This window comes from Lepidochelys olivacea (assembly GCF_965140295.1).
Source record: "Lepidochelys olivacea isolate rLepOli2 genome assembly, chromosome: 1".
NCBI classification, from domain to species: Eukaryota; Metazoa; Chordata; order Testudines; family Cheloniidae; genus Lepidochelys; species Lepidochelys olivacea.
In genome coordinates this window covers 50092177-50105110 of record NC_140411.1, presented here as the reverse complement: position 1 = coordinate 50105110, position 12934 = coordinate 50092177, and the positions used below count along the sequence as shown (strand labels likewise).

Sequence of the window (12934 nt, the reverse complement as noted above, 5' to 3'; positions counted from 1 at the left end):
CTCACCTCTAAAATAACTATCCTGTAAATTTGACTCTACAGAGCTCTCCACCCTGCCCAGCTTGAGTAACACGCACCACTTGTAGTTCCTCCTAGATAATGATAAACATAAAAAACAAAAATGAAACAAAAAAATAAAGTGAGATTCTACTTTTTTTTTTAAACTGACCCTCTGAAAAAAAAAATCTATAGTCAAGCTGATTAAATGTCCATTTCTAAGTCTTTAAAGGAAATGGTAAGAGTGTAAGCTATGTGCATATGTAGGAGAAAAGGGTTGTGGGTTTTTTTGTATTGTGTGGCCCATGACTGACCCTTTTTTCTTTCTGATGGCAGGCAAAAGCCCTGCCCAGGTAGACTCCTATATCAGCAGGGGCAAGCATATCTGCCTGAAGAGAAGTGAGGGACTGCTGCAGGTCCTAAAACACATAAGAAGGTGGGGGCACCCCTGTAAACAAACGGTAGCAGTGGGGAGCTAACTTCCTCCCCGTAGGAAGAGAGAGCTGGGAATCATAAGAAGCAGATATTCTCACCATACTTATGCGGGGGGGAGGGAGAGGGTGTAGACAACGCCTAATTCTCCTAGTGGTCTTTTGATTTCTCCTGGAGGTATATGGGAGCTAGGTACCCTTAACCTCTCATGGAGAGAGGTGGGCTTTTTGGAATAATGCAACCTCAATTTGCATTTCTTGGTTTTCTATCATTTGAGGAATTTTGCTTTTTTTTTTTTTAAAAAGCTAACATTTTTGTAAAGTAATATACATTTAAACCACTGATATATGCCTTCAAACTCAAGCTTCACCTTAACTAAGTTTTTGTGATGAAATATAAATATATCACTTGTATGGACTATGAAGCCTAAAATCTGTGTAAAAAAATTTCAGAATACTGGCTGAATAACCAGATGTAAAATACAGACCTGTATTTCGCAGATTTAGATCACAACAGACTTAGATCACATACATACAAGTCTCAGAACATACTTATGCAAATTATGCAAATAATTGCAACCATTAGCAAGCATGTATTTAGGGTTTCTGATTTGTGATTTTAACCAGTAAAAACCCACAATACAAAAAAATTAAATTGGTGTTTAATCCACTAAAGATCAGAAAAAGAGCAGAAATGGTTACTTGAATCTAAAGGCTCGTCTATATAGAGTACTAATGAGAAATATAAGGGTGTGATTTCAAAAGCATACCATCATGCTGCGCATTTTTTGGTCCACAGAGACCCTGCTGGTGCACATTAAATGTTTGTTAGTGCACTTTAATTTTTTTTAACATTTCAAACAGCACTACATTAAAGCACATTTCAGAACAATATATTGCATTACTCATTACTGGCTGTACAAAAAGAAAGCCCCCAAAAACCCAAATTCTTGGATTTCTACTACTGAAAATTTGATAAAATGAACTTCAAAACACAAAATTAATAAACCCCAAAACACAGAAGCCCTGTATATAATTAACATTAGTATAATTAAAAGGCAAGAGGAGGAAGAAAAGCCAGAGTTGAAGCCTTACACAATTCGGCGGGTTTCCTGACAATACCTTGCTTTTATCCACTATAAACTTCCAAAATGCCCATCTGAGAGCCTGCTATTCAAACCAGCCTGCACAGTGCTCAATAATGCATCCAATCTTCCCTGAATATTTTAACTTTTATTCTATAAGGGTCAACGAACTACTTTTATTCAATAAAAGTTTAGAACTTTCATGGAAACATATTGACCCATCTCTCACTAAAGATGCAGGAAAAACTTTCCACAAAATGATAGAGAATAATTTGTAAAGTCTAAAGATTAATGTGGCACAAAACACCAAATAAAAGACAGATGTTCAAAAAAGAGAAATTCCAAATTGAAGAAAAAGTCTTTAGTCTTGCTTTTACATTTTTCATACCCTGAGGTCTCCTCTAGTAAATCTGAATTGCACCCAGAAATTTTGAGGCCGATTCTTTTGTCACAGATAAGTACTGGTATTGCTCAAATTACATACAATATAGCTGGGTGTAAGAATGCAATTTGAATATTTTCAGTCAAAAAAGACTGATCGAACAACTTAGGTGCTCTATGCCTTGAATAGTAAGATTGTCAATAAAAAACAGCATTTTTTCACCCACTTAAACTCTGCTTCTCATTAATCCCGGTAGCGCTCAGTCTGCAAGTGGCCCATGTCCCTTTGAGGTTTGCCATGATGATGATGATGAAATTCTACTCCTATTAATTAATTTTCTATGTTGAATACATAAAGGTGAGGTATACAGAACATTGTACTACCTTGCTTTATTCTGTCAAAGAGCACCTCTTCAAAAGTCTGACTGCATTCTTTCCAGTGAACCACGCTCTCTTACATACTGTTCTGAAGCTGCTGAAATCAATTTACCCATAAAAAAATATGAAATAGCTTAAAAAAAATACCAGGCAGCACTTGGAAGTGACAATCAAAATCTTTCACATATCCATCTACTGTAGCCTGTCTGTAGCAGTAAAACATTTAAAAAAACACAGAGGCCTCTTTTCTTGAAAAAACAGTTCAGTTTCAAAAGAGACTGTTCTCCCCTGAGTACATCTAAAGCTGTCCAGAATTTAAGTAGTCAAATTTCCAAAACTATCTTACATGGAGGTAACTGAATTTTGTAACTTATATAATTTTGCATCGTCTTATCTATGTTACATCTTGTATCCAAAGTTCCATGAGATAACATCATGCATTTGTTTATACCTCAGAGCAAATCCAGCTTTCCTTCTTTTTTTAAAAATCCAAGGGTGATAATGTATACCCGAGATAAAAGTCTAAAACAGTCGTTTCCCAGTTTGCCTACTAATAACTGCATGATTGCATGTAAGCTATCAAAGTAAAGCATCCATCCTTTTAGTACTTCATGTTCCACCATTTTCCTAATGTTTTTATTAACATCACAAACAATGTTGAGAATACATTATGATGCACTTTGTCACTAACACTTGTCAATTCAAGGGCAAAAATCATGAATTCGATTAATTTTGCCTCCCTTCTCCCCCTCCCCCCCAATTTATAAAAGTATGGTACTTGGGCCTGTTCACTCATGTACAACTATAAAATCAAAATCATCATTAAAAATAAAACAGTATCAACCTTGGTTTCAAAGGAAACAATACATTTATGCAAGGTTCTTACTACCCACATACCACTTAAATAAAGATGTCACAAACAATTAACTTTCAGACAAGTCACAATGTAAATAAAGTTTACAAAGAAAAATATTTACAACATTAGGCTACTGTTAAAAACCAAGACGAAACATTTTCACTTAATGACAACCCAATGAAAGCAATGAAATGTCACTGAGTTTTACATAAAATTGAGTCATGAAGGCTAGACCAAGTAAATTTAGTGGATTAATTCATTTCACAATTTGCCCTCTAAATTGGATCAAGTTTCAACATGACCGAACCATAAAATTCAACAGCTATTAAGGCTTACCTTATGTGCTGGCACTAGATTAACTAAAACTGTATCCAAAAGCTCCTGAGACACAGTATCTCCTTCACAAATGATAGAGCTCATCAAATCCACCATGTGCATGTGTACTTTTTGATTATGACCATTGCTGAAATTAAAAGTAGAATTTCTTAGCGTATATAAATATACGTACTATATTACAACAAAGTACTACCTCTAATCACAAGGCAATGCCAAAGAAATAGGCAGTGAATGCAAAAACAGCGCCCTTTTTTTAAAGGAGCATTTCCTAAAGAAGTGGTTTCTAAATTTTGGCCTAGGAAGTTTGTTTCAGTTTCATTTGTTTTAAGGATATTATCCTGACAAAACCCAAAAGAGCAGAGCCAGAGTGAGCTCTCATTTTCTACTCTCTCGTACACTATCTCAGAAATATTTCCCATACTTCTGACCTAAGATAATATCTAAATAAAACACACAACTAAATTTTTAAAGCTTTTGTATATTCAATAGTTGTTCTCCAAACACTAATACATTCTCAAAAAGAAAAGGAGTACTTGTGGCACCTTAGAGGTTAACAAATTTATTTGAGCATAAGCTTTCGTGAGCTACAGCTCACTAACTGAATCCTCCTACAAAGTATTATCTGAAAAACAAGGCAGAACATATACTTTTTTAATCCTAGGCAGCAGCGTAAGTATAATAAACTGAATTCTTAAAACAGAAATGTTAAGCTTTGATTACTACAATATCCAGACTAAAAGCTTTAATGAGCAAGCAGAATATATACAGATTCAAAGTTTATATATTTCAGGAAAACAATTCTAATTTAATTAAAACTACATCAACCAGAATATACTTACTTTATTACAGAAAACAGCGTTCTGTACAACTGTGTGAAAATTTCATTGCTGTCTTCTAGCTCAAAGCATATATTATAAGATTTGACCCAAGCAATATTCTGTGTTGGGGGGAAGAACAGGGTACAGCAGTTATTAGGAGAACTTGAAAAAGAAAGAAGAAGAAATAGTAATAATTTTAGCTTACCTCAAGTAAATAAAAATATCTATTGAACTGTGGGCTTTTTGTATCTTCTAATCCTTTCAGTTGCCTTGTTATAAACATAAATATATCCTAGAAAGAACAAACATAATAGTAATTTGTTTCATCATGTAACTTATGACTGCATTTAACTAAATTGTCTAAATATTCATTTTGAACTTTTTATCACATTCCACACTACAGAACTCCCACAAAAGCCAGAGAAACCAATCCTCACTGACCCTGGCAAGTAGGATGACAAATGAACCTATGAAGAATTATGTGAGTGATAGTGATCCTTAGAAAGTTTCACCTTGGTAACAAGGTCAGGAAGGAGTTAATGTTGGTTAAGTTTCACATGAAAACATTCACCTTGATGGACAGAAGGAAGCCTAGAGAAAGTTCCATTCTGCACTTGGCAGACATGACCCATGGGGTCAATGGAAAAGTTACGCATCCTCCTGCAAGCTGGATTTTCATTTCACAGTGCAACAGTTTTATCGGTTTGATTTTGGGCTGTCTTTTTTTTAAATAGAATTTTAACCTGTATACAGTGTGTCTCCATCTCTGTTACCATTCAAGACTAGCATATTGAGCAATGCTTCCTCTAGCTTTTTATATCCATGTGCGGAATGAATTTTATGTGCACCACTATGGAGGTGACATGGGGGGGGAAGGGTCCAAGGGGTTCAGAGTGTGGGAGGGGGATCAGGGCTAGGGCAGAGGGTTGAGGGCTCTGGGATGGGGCCAGGGCTGAGGGATTCAAACTGTGGGGGGATATGGAGGGGGTTCAGGGCTGGGGCAGAGGTTTGGGGTGCAGGGCTGAGGGCTCCAGCTGGGAGGTGAGGGTTCTGAGGTGGGGCTGAAGGAGTTTGGGGTGTGGGGTGCCCCAGGGTTGGGGCCAGAGGACTCCCCCCAGGCCTCTCACCGCTGGCAGCAGCTCCCGGGGCGAGGCGCTTCTCCCCGTCAGCAACAGCTCCCGGGGCTGGGGAATAGGCCCCTCTCCCCACAGCAGCCCTGCACGACCCAACTTGCTCCCCTCCCCACATACCTCTCTCATCTCCCCAGACTCCTGTGGCTGTGCATCTGCACAGCCCTCTGTAGCCTGCTGCGTGGCTACGCAGCTTAGAAAGAACTTAGATATTGAGCCCTCCTTTGACAAAAAGCAACCAACAAGAAAGGGTTATGGATGCCTCTCTCAAGCTTCAGTTTGTCAAATTACATTTCCATAGGAACATCTCTTATGAAACAGAAAACTCAAATAGGTAACATTAAGCAACAGCATCAGAAAAAATTAATTATGTACAGACCCTCTGGATTGGTAAGTGACAAACATCTTTATTTTTTAAAACTATTTTTATGCACTCAATGCACCGATACATACTGGATAATTATTCCAACCAACTCAAAATTCAAAAGCATGTGCTCCCACCACATGAAGGCAACATCCACAGACTGAACAATTTCCAGACTTCAATGACTAAAAAGAATCCAGGGATAACCAGTTTGCTATCTTGCAAATCTCTTCTAGGATTCCTTTCAGTGAACAAGCCAAGGCTCTGGTAGAATAAGAGCATAAGAACACCCACACTGGGTCAGACCAAAGGTCCATCTAGCCCAGTATCCTGTCTTCTGACAATGGCTAATACCAGGTGCTTCAAAGGGAATGAACAGAACAAGTTATAAACAAGTAATCCACGCCCTGTCATCTACTCCCAGCTTCTGGCAAATAGAAGCTAGGGATATCATCCTTGCTTATCCTGGCTAATAGTCATTGATAGACCTGTCCTACTTGAATTTACACAGCTTTTTTTTAGAATCCTGTTATAGTCTTCGCCTTCACAACATTCTCTGGCAAAAGGTTCCATAAGTTGACTGTACACTGTGTGAAGAAATGCTTCCTTTTGTTTTAAAACTGCTGCCAATTAATTTCATTTGGTGACTCCCTAGTTCTTGTATTGCGAGGAGGAGTAAATAACACTTCCTTATTTACTTTCTCAACACCAAACATGATTTTATAGACCTGTCACACCCCGCCCCCTTAGCAGTCTCTTTTCCAAGCTGAAAAGTCCCAGTCTTAATCTCTCCTCCTATGGAAGCTATTCTATACCCCTAATAATTTTTGTTGCCCTTTTCTGAACCTTTTCCAATTCCAATATATCTTTTTTGAGATGGGGCAATCACATCTGCACGCAGTATTCAAGAGGTGGGCATACCATGGATCTATATAGAGACAATATGATATTTTATGTCTTATCTATCCCTTTCTTAATGTTCTCAACCTTTTTAGCATTTTTGACTGTCGCTGCACACTGAATGGATGTTTTCAGAAAACTATCCACAATGACCAATAATTTTACATGTATAGTTGGGATTATGTTTTCCAATGTGCATTAGTTTGCATTTATCAACACTGAATTTCATCTGCCATTTTGTTGCCCAGTCCCACAGTTTTGTGAGATCATAGAATATCAGGGTTGGAAGGGATCTGAGGAGGTCATCTAGTCCAACCCCCTGCTCAAAGCAGGACCAATCCCCAACTAAATCATCCCAGCTAGGGCTTTGTCAAGCCTGACCTTAAAAACCTCTAAGGAAGGAGATGCCACTACCTCCCTCCCTAGGTAACCCATTCCAGTGCTTCCCCACCCTCCTAGTGAAAAAGTTTTTCCTAATATCCAACCTAAACTCCCCCACTGCAACTTGAGACTATTACTCCTCCTTCTGTCATCTGCTACCACTGACAACAGTCTAGATCCGTCCTCTTTGGAACCCCCTTTCAGGTAGTTGAAAGCAGCTGTCAAATCCCCCCCTCATTCTTCTCTTCTGCAGAATAAATAACCCAGTTCCCTCAGCCTCTCCTCATAAGTCATGTGCCCCAGCCCCCTACTCATTTTTGTTCCCCTCCTCTGGGCTTTTTCCAATTTTTCCACATCCTTCTTGTAGTGTGTGGCACAAAACTGGACACAGTACTCCAAATGAGGCCTCACCAATGTCGAATAGAGGAGAACGATCATGTCCCTTGATCTGCTGGTAATGCTCCTACTTATACAGCCTAAAACGCCGTTAGCCAGCCTTCTTGGACACAAGGGCACACTGTTGACTCATACACAGCTTCTCGTCCACTGTAACCCCTAGGTCCTTTTCTGCAGAACTGTTGCCTAGCCACTCAGTCCCTAGTCTGTAGCAGTGCATTGGATTCTTCCTTCCTAAGTGCAGGACTCTGCACTTGTCCTTGTTGAACCTCACATTTCTTTTGACCCAATCCTCTAATTTGTCTAGGGCCCTCTGTATCCTACCCTCCAGCATATCTACCACTCCTCCCAGTTTAGTGTCATCTGCAAACTTGCTGATGGTGCAATCCACACCATCCTCCAGATCATTTATGAAGATATTGAACAAAACCGGCCCCAGGACTGACCCTTGGGGCACTCCGCTAGATACCGGCTGCCAACTAGACATGGAGCCATTGATCACTACCCGTTGAGCCCGACAATCTAGCCAGCTTTCTACCCACCTTGCAGTGCATCCATCCAGCCCATACTCCTTTAACCTGCTGACAAGAATACTGTGGGAGACCATGTCAAAAGCTTTGCTAAAGTCGAGGAATAACATGTCCACTGCTTTCCCTTCATCCACAGAATCAGTTATCTCATCACAGAAGGCAATTAGATTAGTCAGACATGACTTGCCCTTGGTGAATCCATGCTGACTGTTCCTGATCACTTTCCTCTCCTCTCAGTGCTTCAGAATTGATTCCTTAAGGACCCGCTCCATGATTTTTCCAGGGACTGAGGTGAGGTTGACTGGCCTGTAGTTCCCCTGATCCTCCTTCTTCCCTTTTTTAAAGATGGGCACTACATTAGCCTTTTTCCAGTCGTCCGGGACTTCCCCCGTTCGCCACGAGTTTTCAAAGATAATGGCCAAAGGCTCTGCAATCACATCTGCCAATTCCTTTAGCACTCTCGGATGCAATGCATCCGGCCTCATGGACTTGTGCTTGTCCAGATTTTCTGAATAGTCCTGAACCACTTCTTCCTTCACAGTGGGCTGGCCACCTCCTCCCCATGCTGTGCTGCCCAGTGCAGTAGTCTGGGAGCTGACCTTGTTCATGAAGACTGAGGCAAAAAAAGCATTGAGTACATTAGCTTTTTCCACATCCTCTGTCACTAGGTTGCCTCCCTCATTTAGTAAGGGGCCCACGCTTTCCTTGGCTTTCTTCTTGTTGCCAACATACCTGAAGAAACCCTTCTTGTTACTCTTAACATTCCTCGCTAGCTGCAAGTCTAGGTGTGATTCAGCCTTCCTGATTCCATTCCTACATGCCCAAGCAATATTTATATACTCATCCCTGGTCATTTGTCCAATCTTCCACTTCTTGTAAGCCTCTTTTTTGTGTTTAGATCAGCAAGGATTTCACTGTTAAGCCAAGCTGGTCGCCTGCCATACTATTCATAGATTCATAGATATTTAGGTCAGAAGGGACCATTATGATCATCTAGTCTGACCTCCTGCACAATGCAGGCCACAGAATTTCACCCACCACCCCTAAAAAAAACCTCACACCTATATCTGTGCTATTGAAGTCCTCAAATTGTAGTTTGAAGACCTCAAGGAGCAGAGAATCCTCCAGCAAGTGACCCGTGCCCCATGCTACAGAGGAAGGCGAAAAACCTCCAGGGCCTTCCAATCTGCCCTGGAGGAAAATTCCTTCCCGACCCCAAATATGGCGATCAGCTAAACCCTGAGCATATGGGCAAGGTTCATCAGCCAGATACTACAGAAAATTCTTTCCCGGGTAACTTGGATCTTACCCCATCTAAAAACCCATCACAGGCCATTGGGCCTATTTACCATGAATATTTAATTACCAAAACCATGTTATCCCATCATACCATCTCCTCCATAAACTTATCGAGTTTAATCTTAAAGCAAGATAGATCTTTTGCCCCCACTACTTCCCTCGGAAGGCTATTCCAAAACTTCACTCCTCTGATGGTTAGAAACCTTCGTCTAATTTCTAATCTAAATTTCCTAGTGGCCAGTTTATATCCATTTGTTCTTGTGTCCACATTGGTACTGAGTTTAAATAATTCCTCTCCCTCTCTGGTATTTATCCCTCTGATATATTTATAGAGAGCAATCATATCTCCCCTCAACCTTCTTTTAGTTAGGCTAAACAAGCCAAGCTCCCTGAGTCTCCTTTCATAAGACAAGTTTTCCATTCCTCGGATCATCCTAGTAGCCCTTCTCTGTACCTGTTCCAGTTTGAATTCATCCTTCTTAAACATGGGAGACCAGAACTGCACACAGTATTCCAGGTGAGGTCTCACCAGTGCCTTATATAACGGTACTAAAACCTCCTTATCCCTACTGGAAATACCTCTCCTGATGCATCCCAAGACGACGACATTAGCTTTTTTCACAGCCATATCACATTGGCAGCTCATAGTCATCCTATGATCAACCAATACTCCAAGGTCCTTTTCCTCCTCCGTTACTTCTAGTTGATGCGTCCCTAGCTTATAACTAAAATTCTTGTTATTAATCCCTAAATGCATGACCTTACACTTCTCACTATTAAATTTCATCCTATTCCTATTACTCCAGTTTACAAGGTCATCCAGATCCTCCTGTAGGGTATCCCTGTCCTTCTCTAAATTAGCAATACCTCCCAGCTTTGTATCATCTGCAAACTTTATTAGCACACTCCCACTTTTTGTGCCCAGGTCAGTAATAAAAAGATTAAATAAGATTGGTCCCAAAACTGATCCTTGAGGAACTCCACTGGTAACCTCCCTCCAACTTGACAGTTCACCTTTCAGTAGGACCCGTTGTAGTCTCCCCTTTAACCAATTCCCTATCCACCTTTCAATTTTCCTATTGATGCCCATCTTATCCAATTTAACTAATAATTCCCCATGTGGCACAGTATCAAACGCCTTACTAAAATCTAAGTAAATTAGATCCACTGCGTTTCCTTTGTCTAAAAAATCTGTTACTCTCTCAAAGAAGGAGATCAGGTTGGTTTGGCACGATCTACCTTTTGTAAAACCATGTTGTATTTTGTCCCATTTACCATTGACTTCAATGTCCTTAACTACCTTCTCCTTCAAAATTTTTTCCAAGACCTTGCATACTACAGATGTCAAACTAACAGGCCTATAATTACTTGGATCACTTTTTTTCCCTTTCTTAAAAATAGGAACTATGTTAGCAATTCTCCAATCATACGGTACAACCCCTGAGTTTACAGATTCATTAAAAATTCTTGCTAATGGGCTTGCAATTTCTTGTGCCAATTCTTTTAATATTCTTGGATGAAGATTATCTGGGCCCCCCGATTTAGTCCCATTAAGCTGTTGGAGTTTCGCTTCTACCTCAGATATGGTGATGTCTACCTCCATATCCTCATTCCCATTTGTCATGCTACCATTATCCCTAAGATCCTCTTTAGTCTTTTTAAAGACTGAGGCAAAGTATTTGTTTAGATATTGGGCCATGCCTAGATTATCCTTGACCTCCACTCCATCCTCAGTTTTTAGCGGTCCCACTTCTTCTTTCTTTGTTTTCTTCCTATTTGTATGACTATAGAACCTTTTACTATTGGTTTTAATTCCCTTTGCAAGGTCCAACTCTACTTGACTTTTAGCCTGTCTCACTTTATCCCTACATATTCTGACCTTAATAAGGTAGCTTTCCTTACTGATCCCTCCCTTCTTCCACTCCCTATATGCTTTCTGCTTTTTCTTAATTACCTCTCTAAGATGCTTGCTCATCCAGCTTGGTCTACAACTCCTGCCTATGAATTTTTTCCCCTTCCTTGGGATGCAGGCTTCCGATAGCTTCTGCAGCTTTAATTTAAAATAATCCCAGGCCTCCTCTACCTTTAAACCCATAAATTCTTCAGTCCAATCCACTTCCCTAACTAATTTCCTTAATTTTTGAAAGTCAGCCCTTTTGAAATCAAAAACCCTAGTTGCAGATTTATTTTTGTTAATCCTTCCATTCAGTTTGAACTGAATTAGCTCATGATCACTTGAGCCAAGATTATCCCCTACAACCATTTCCTCTATGAGGTCCTCATTACTCACCAAGACCAAATCTAAAATGGCATCCCCTCTAGTCGGTTCAGCAACTACTTGCTGAAGGAATCCATCAGCTATCGCATCTAGGAAAATCTGAGCCCTATTATTATTACTAGCACTCGTCCTCCAGTCTATATCTGGGAAGTTAAAGTCTCCCATGATCACACAGTTTCCATTAGTATTTACTTTATTAAAAACATTAGAAAGGGCTCTATCCATATCCAAATTAGATCCCGGTGGTCTATAGCACACCCCAAGCAATATCCCAGGGGAGGCTCTAATAGTTTTCTTCCCCAATTTAATTGTTGCCCAGACAGACTCAGTCATATCCATTTCATCGCTTCTTATTTCTTTACATTCTATCTCATCATTGATATACAGTGCTACTCCACCACCTTTACCTTTATTTCGGTCTTTCCTAAACAGCACATACCCTTCAATACCTGTAGCCCAGTCATGACTACTATTCCACCAGGTCTCTGTTATACCTATAATATCTGGTTTCACTTCCTGCACCAGTAACTCTAGTTCCTCCATTTTGTTACCTAGGCTCCTTGCATTAGTGTACAAACATCTTAATTTTTGCTGTTTGGCCTCACTCACATTCTGTACCCTATTAGGCACGGTTATTTTACTACCAGTATAACCTATTAGACTTGTATCTACACTGCCCTTCCTCCTACCTACAGCTGTATCCACTCTTACTTCATTTTCTTTCCACTCTATGCTAAATTCTGGCGTGGAGATTACCTGGACATCTCCCAACCATCTCCCCCAAATTCCTAGTTTAAAGCTCTCTTAATCAGTTGTGCCAGCCTCCATCCTAGAAGTCTATTTCCTTCCCTACTCAGATGAAGTCCATCCCGAGAGAACTGTCCTCTATCCATGAATGCCTCCCAATGGCCATACATCCCAAAGCCCTCCTTATAGCACCACTGCCTAAGCCATCTATTGATAGTCATAATCTTGTCATATTCTTCCCACACATCGGCATGGTTTGTCCCTGTAACCTCAATAAGGATTCTTTAAAATACAGCCAGCTCTCCTGGACTCCTTTCCCCCTCTTGTTATTCTCCCAGGGGATCTTGCCCATCAGTTCCCTGAGGAAGTCAAAGTCTGCTTTTCTGAAGTCCAGAGTCTGTATTCTGCTGCCCTCCTTTCTTCCCTGTATCAGGATCCTGAACTTGACCATCTCATGGTCACTGCCTCCCAGGTTCCCATCCACTTTTGCTTCCCCTACTAATTCTTCCCGGTTTGTGAGCAGCAGCTCAAGAAGAGCTCTGCCCCTAGTTGGTTCCTGCAGCACTTGTACCAGGAAATTGTCCCCTACACTTTCCAAAAGCTTCCTGGATTGTCTGTGCACCAATGT

At 40.4% G+C, this 12934-nt stretch overlaps 1 protein-coding gene across 2 annotated transcripts in view; it reads right to left on the bottom strand.

Annotated features, from left to right (window-relative positions):
- Positions 1-12934, bottom strand: part of PDS5B (PDS5 cohesin associated factor B) — a 259724-nt gene that overhangs the window by 165136 nt on the left and 81654 nt on the right. For both annotated transcript variants that reach the window (XM_084617358.1, XM_084617359.1), the window contains exons 5-7: positions 4487-4573; positions 4303-4400; positions 3464-3590 (exon numbers count right to left, since the gene is read on the bottom strand). In XM_084617358.1, the coding sequence (XP_084473484.1) occupies positions 3464-3590; positions 4303-4400; positions 4487-4573 (312 nt within the window). The remainder of the gene's footprint in view (positions 1-3463; positions 3591-4302; positions 4401-4486; positions 4574-12934) is intronic.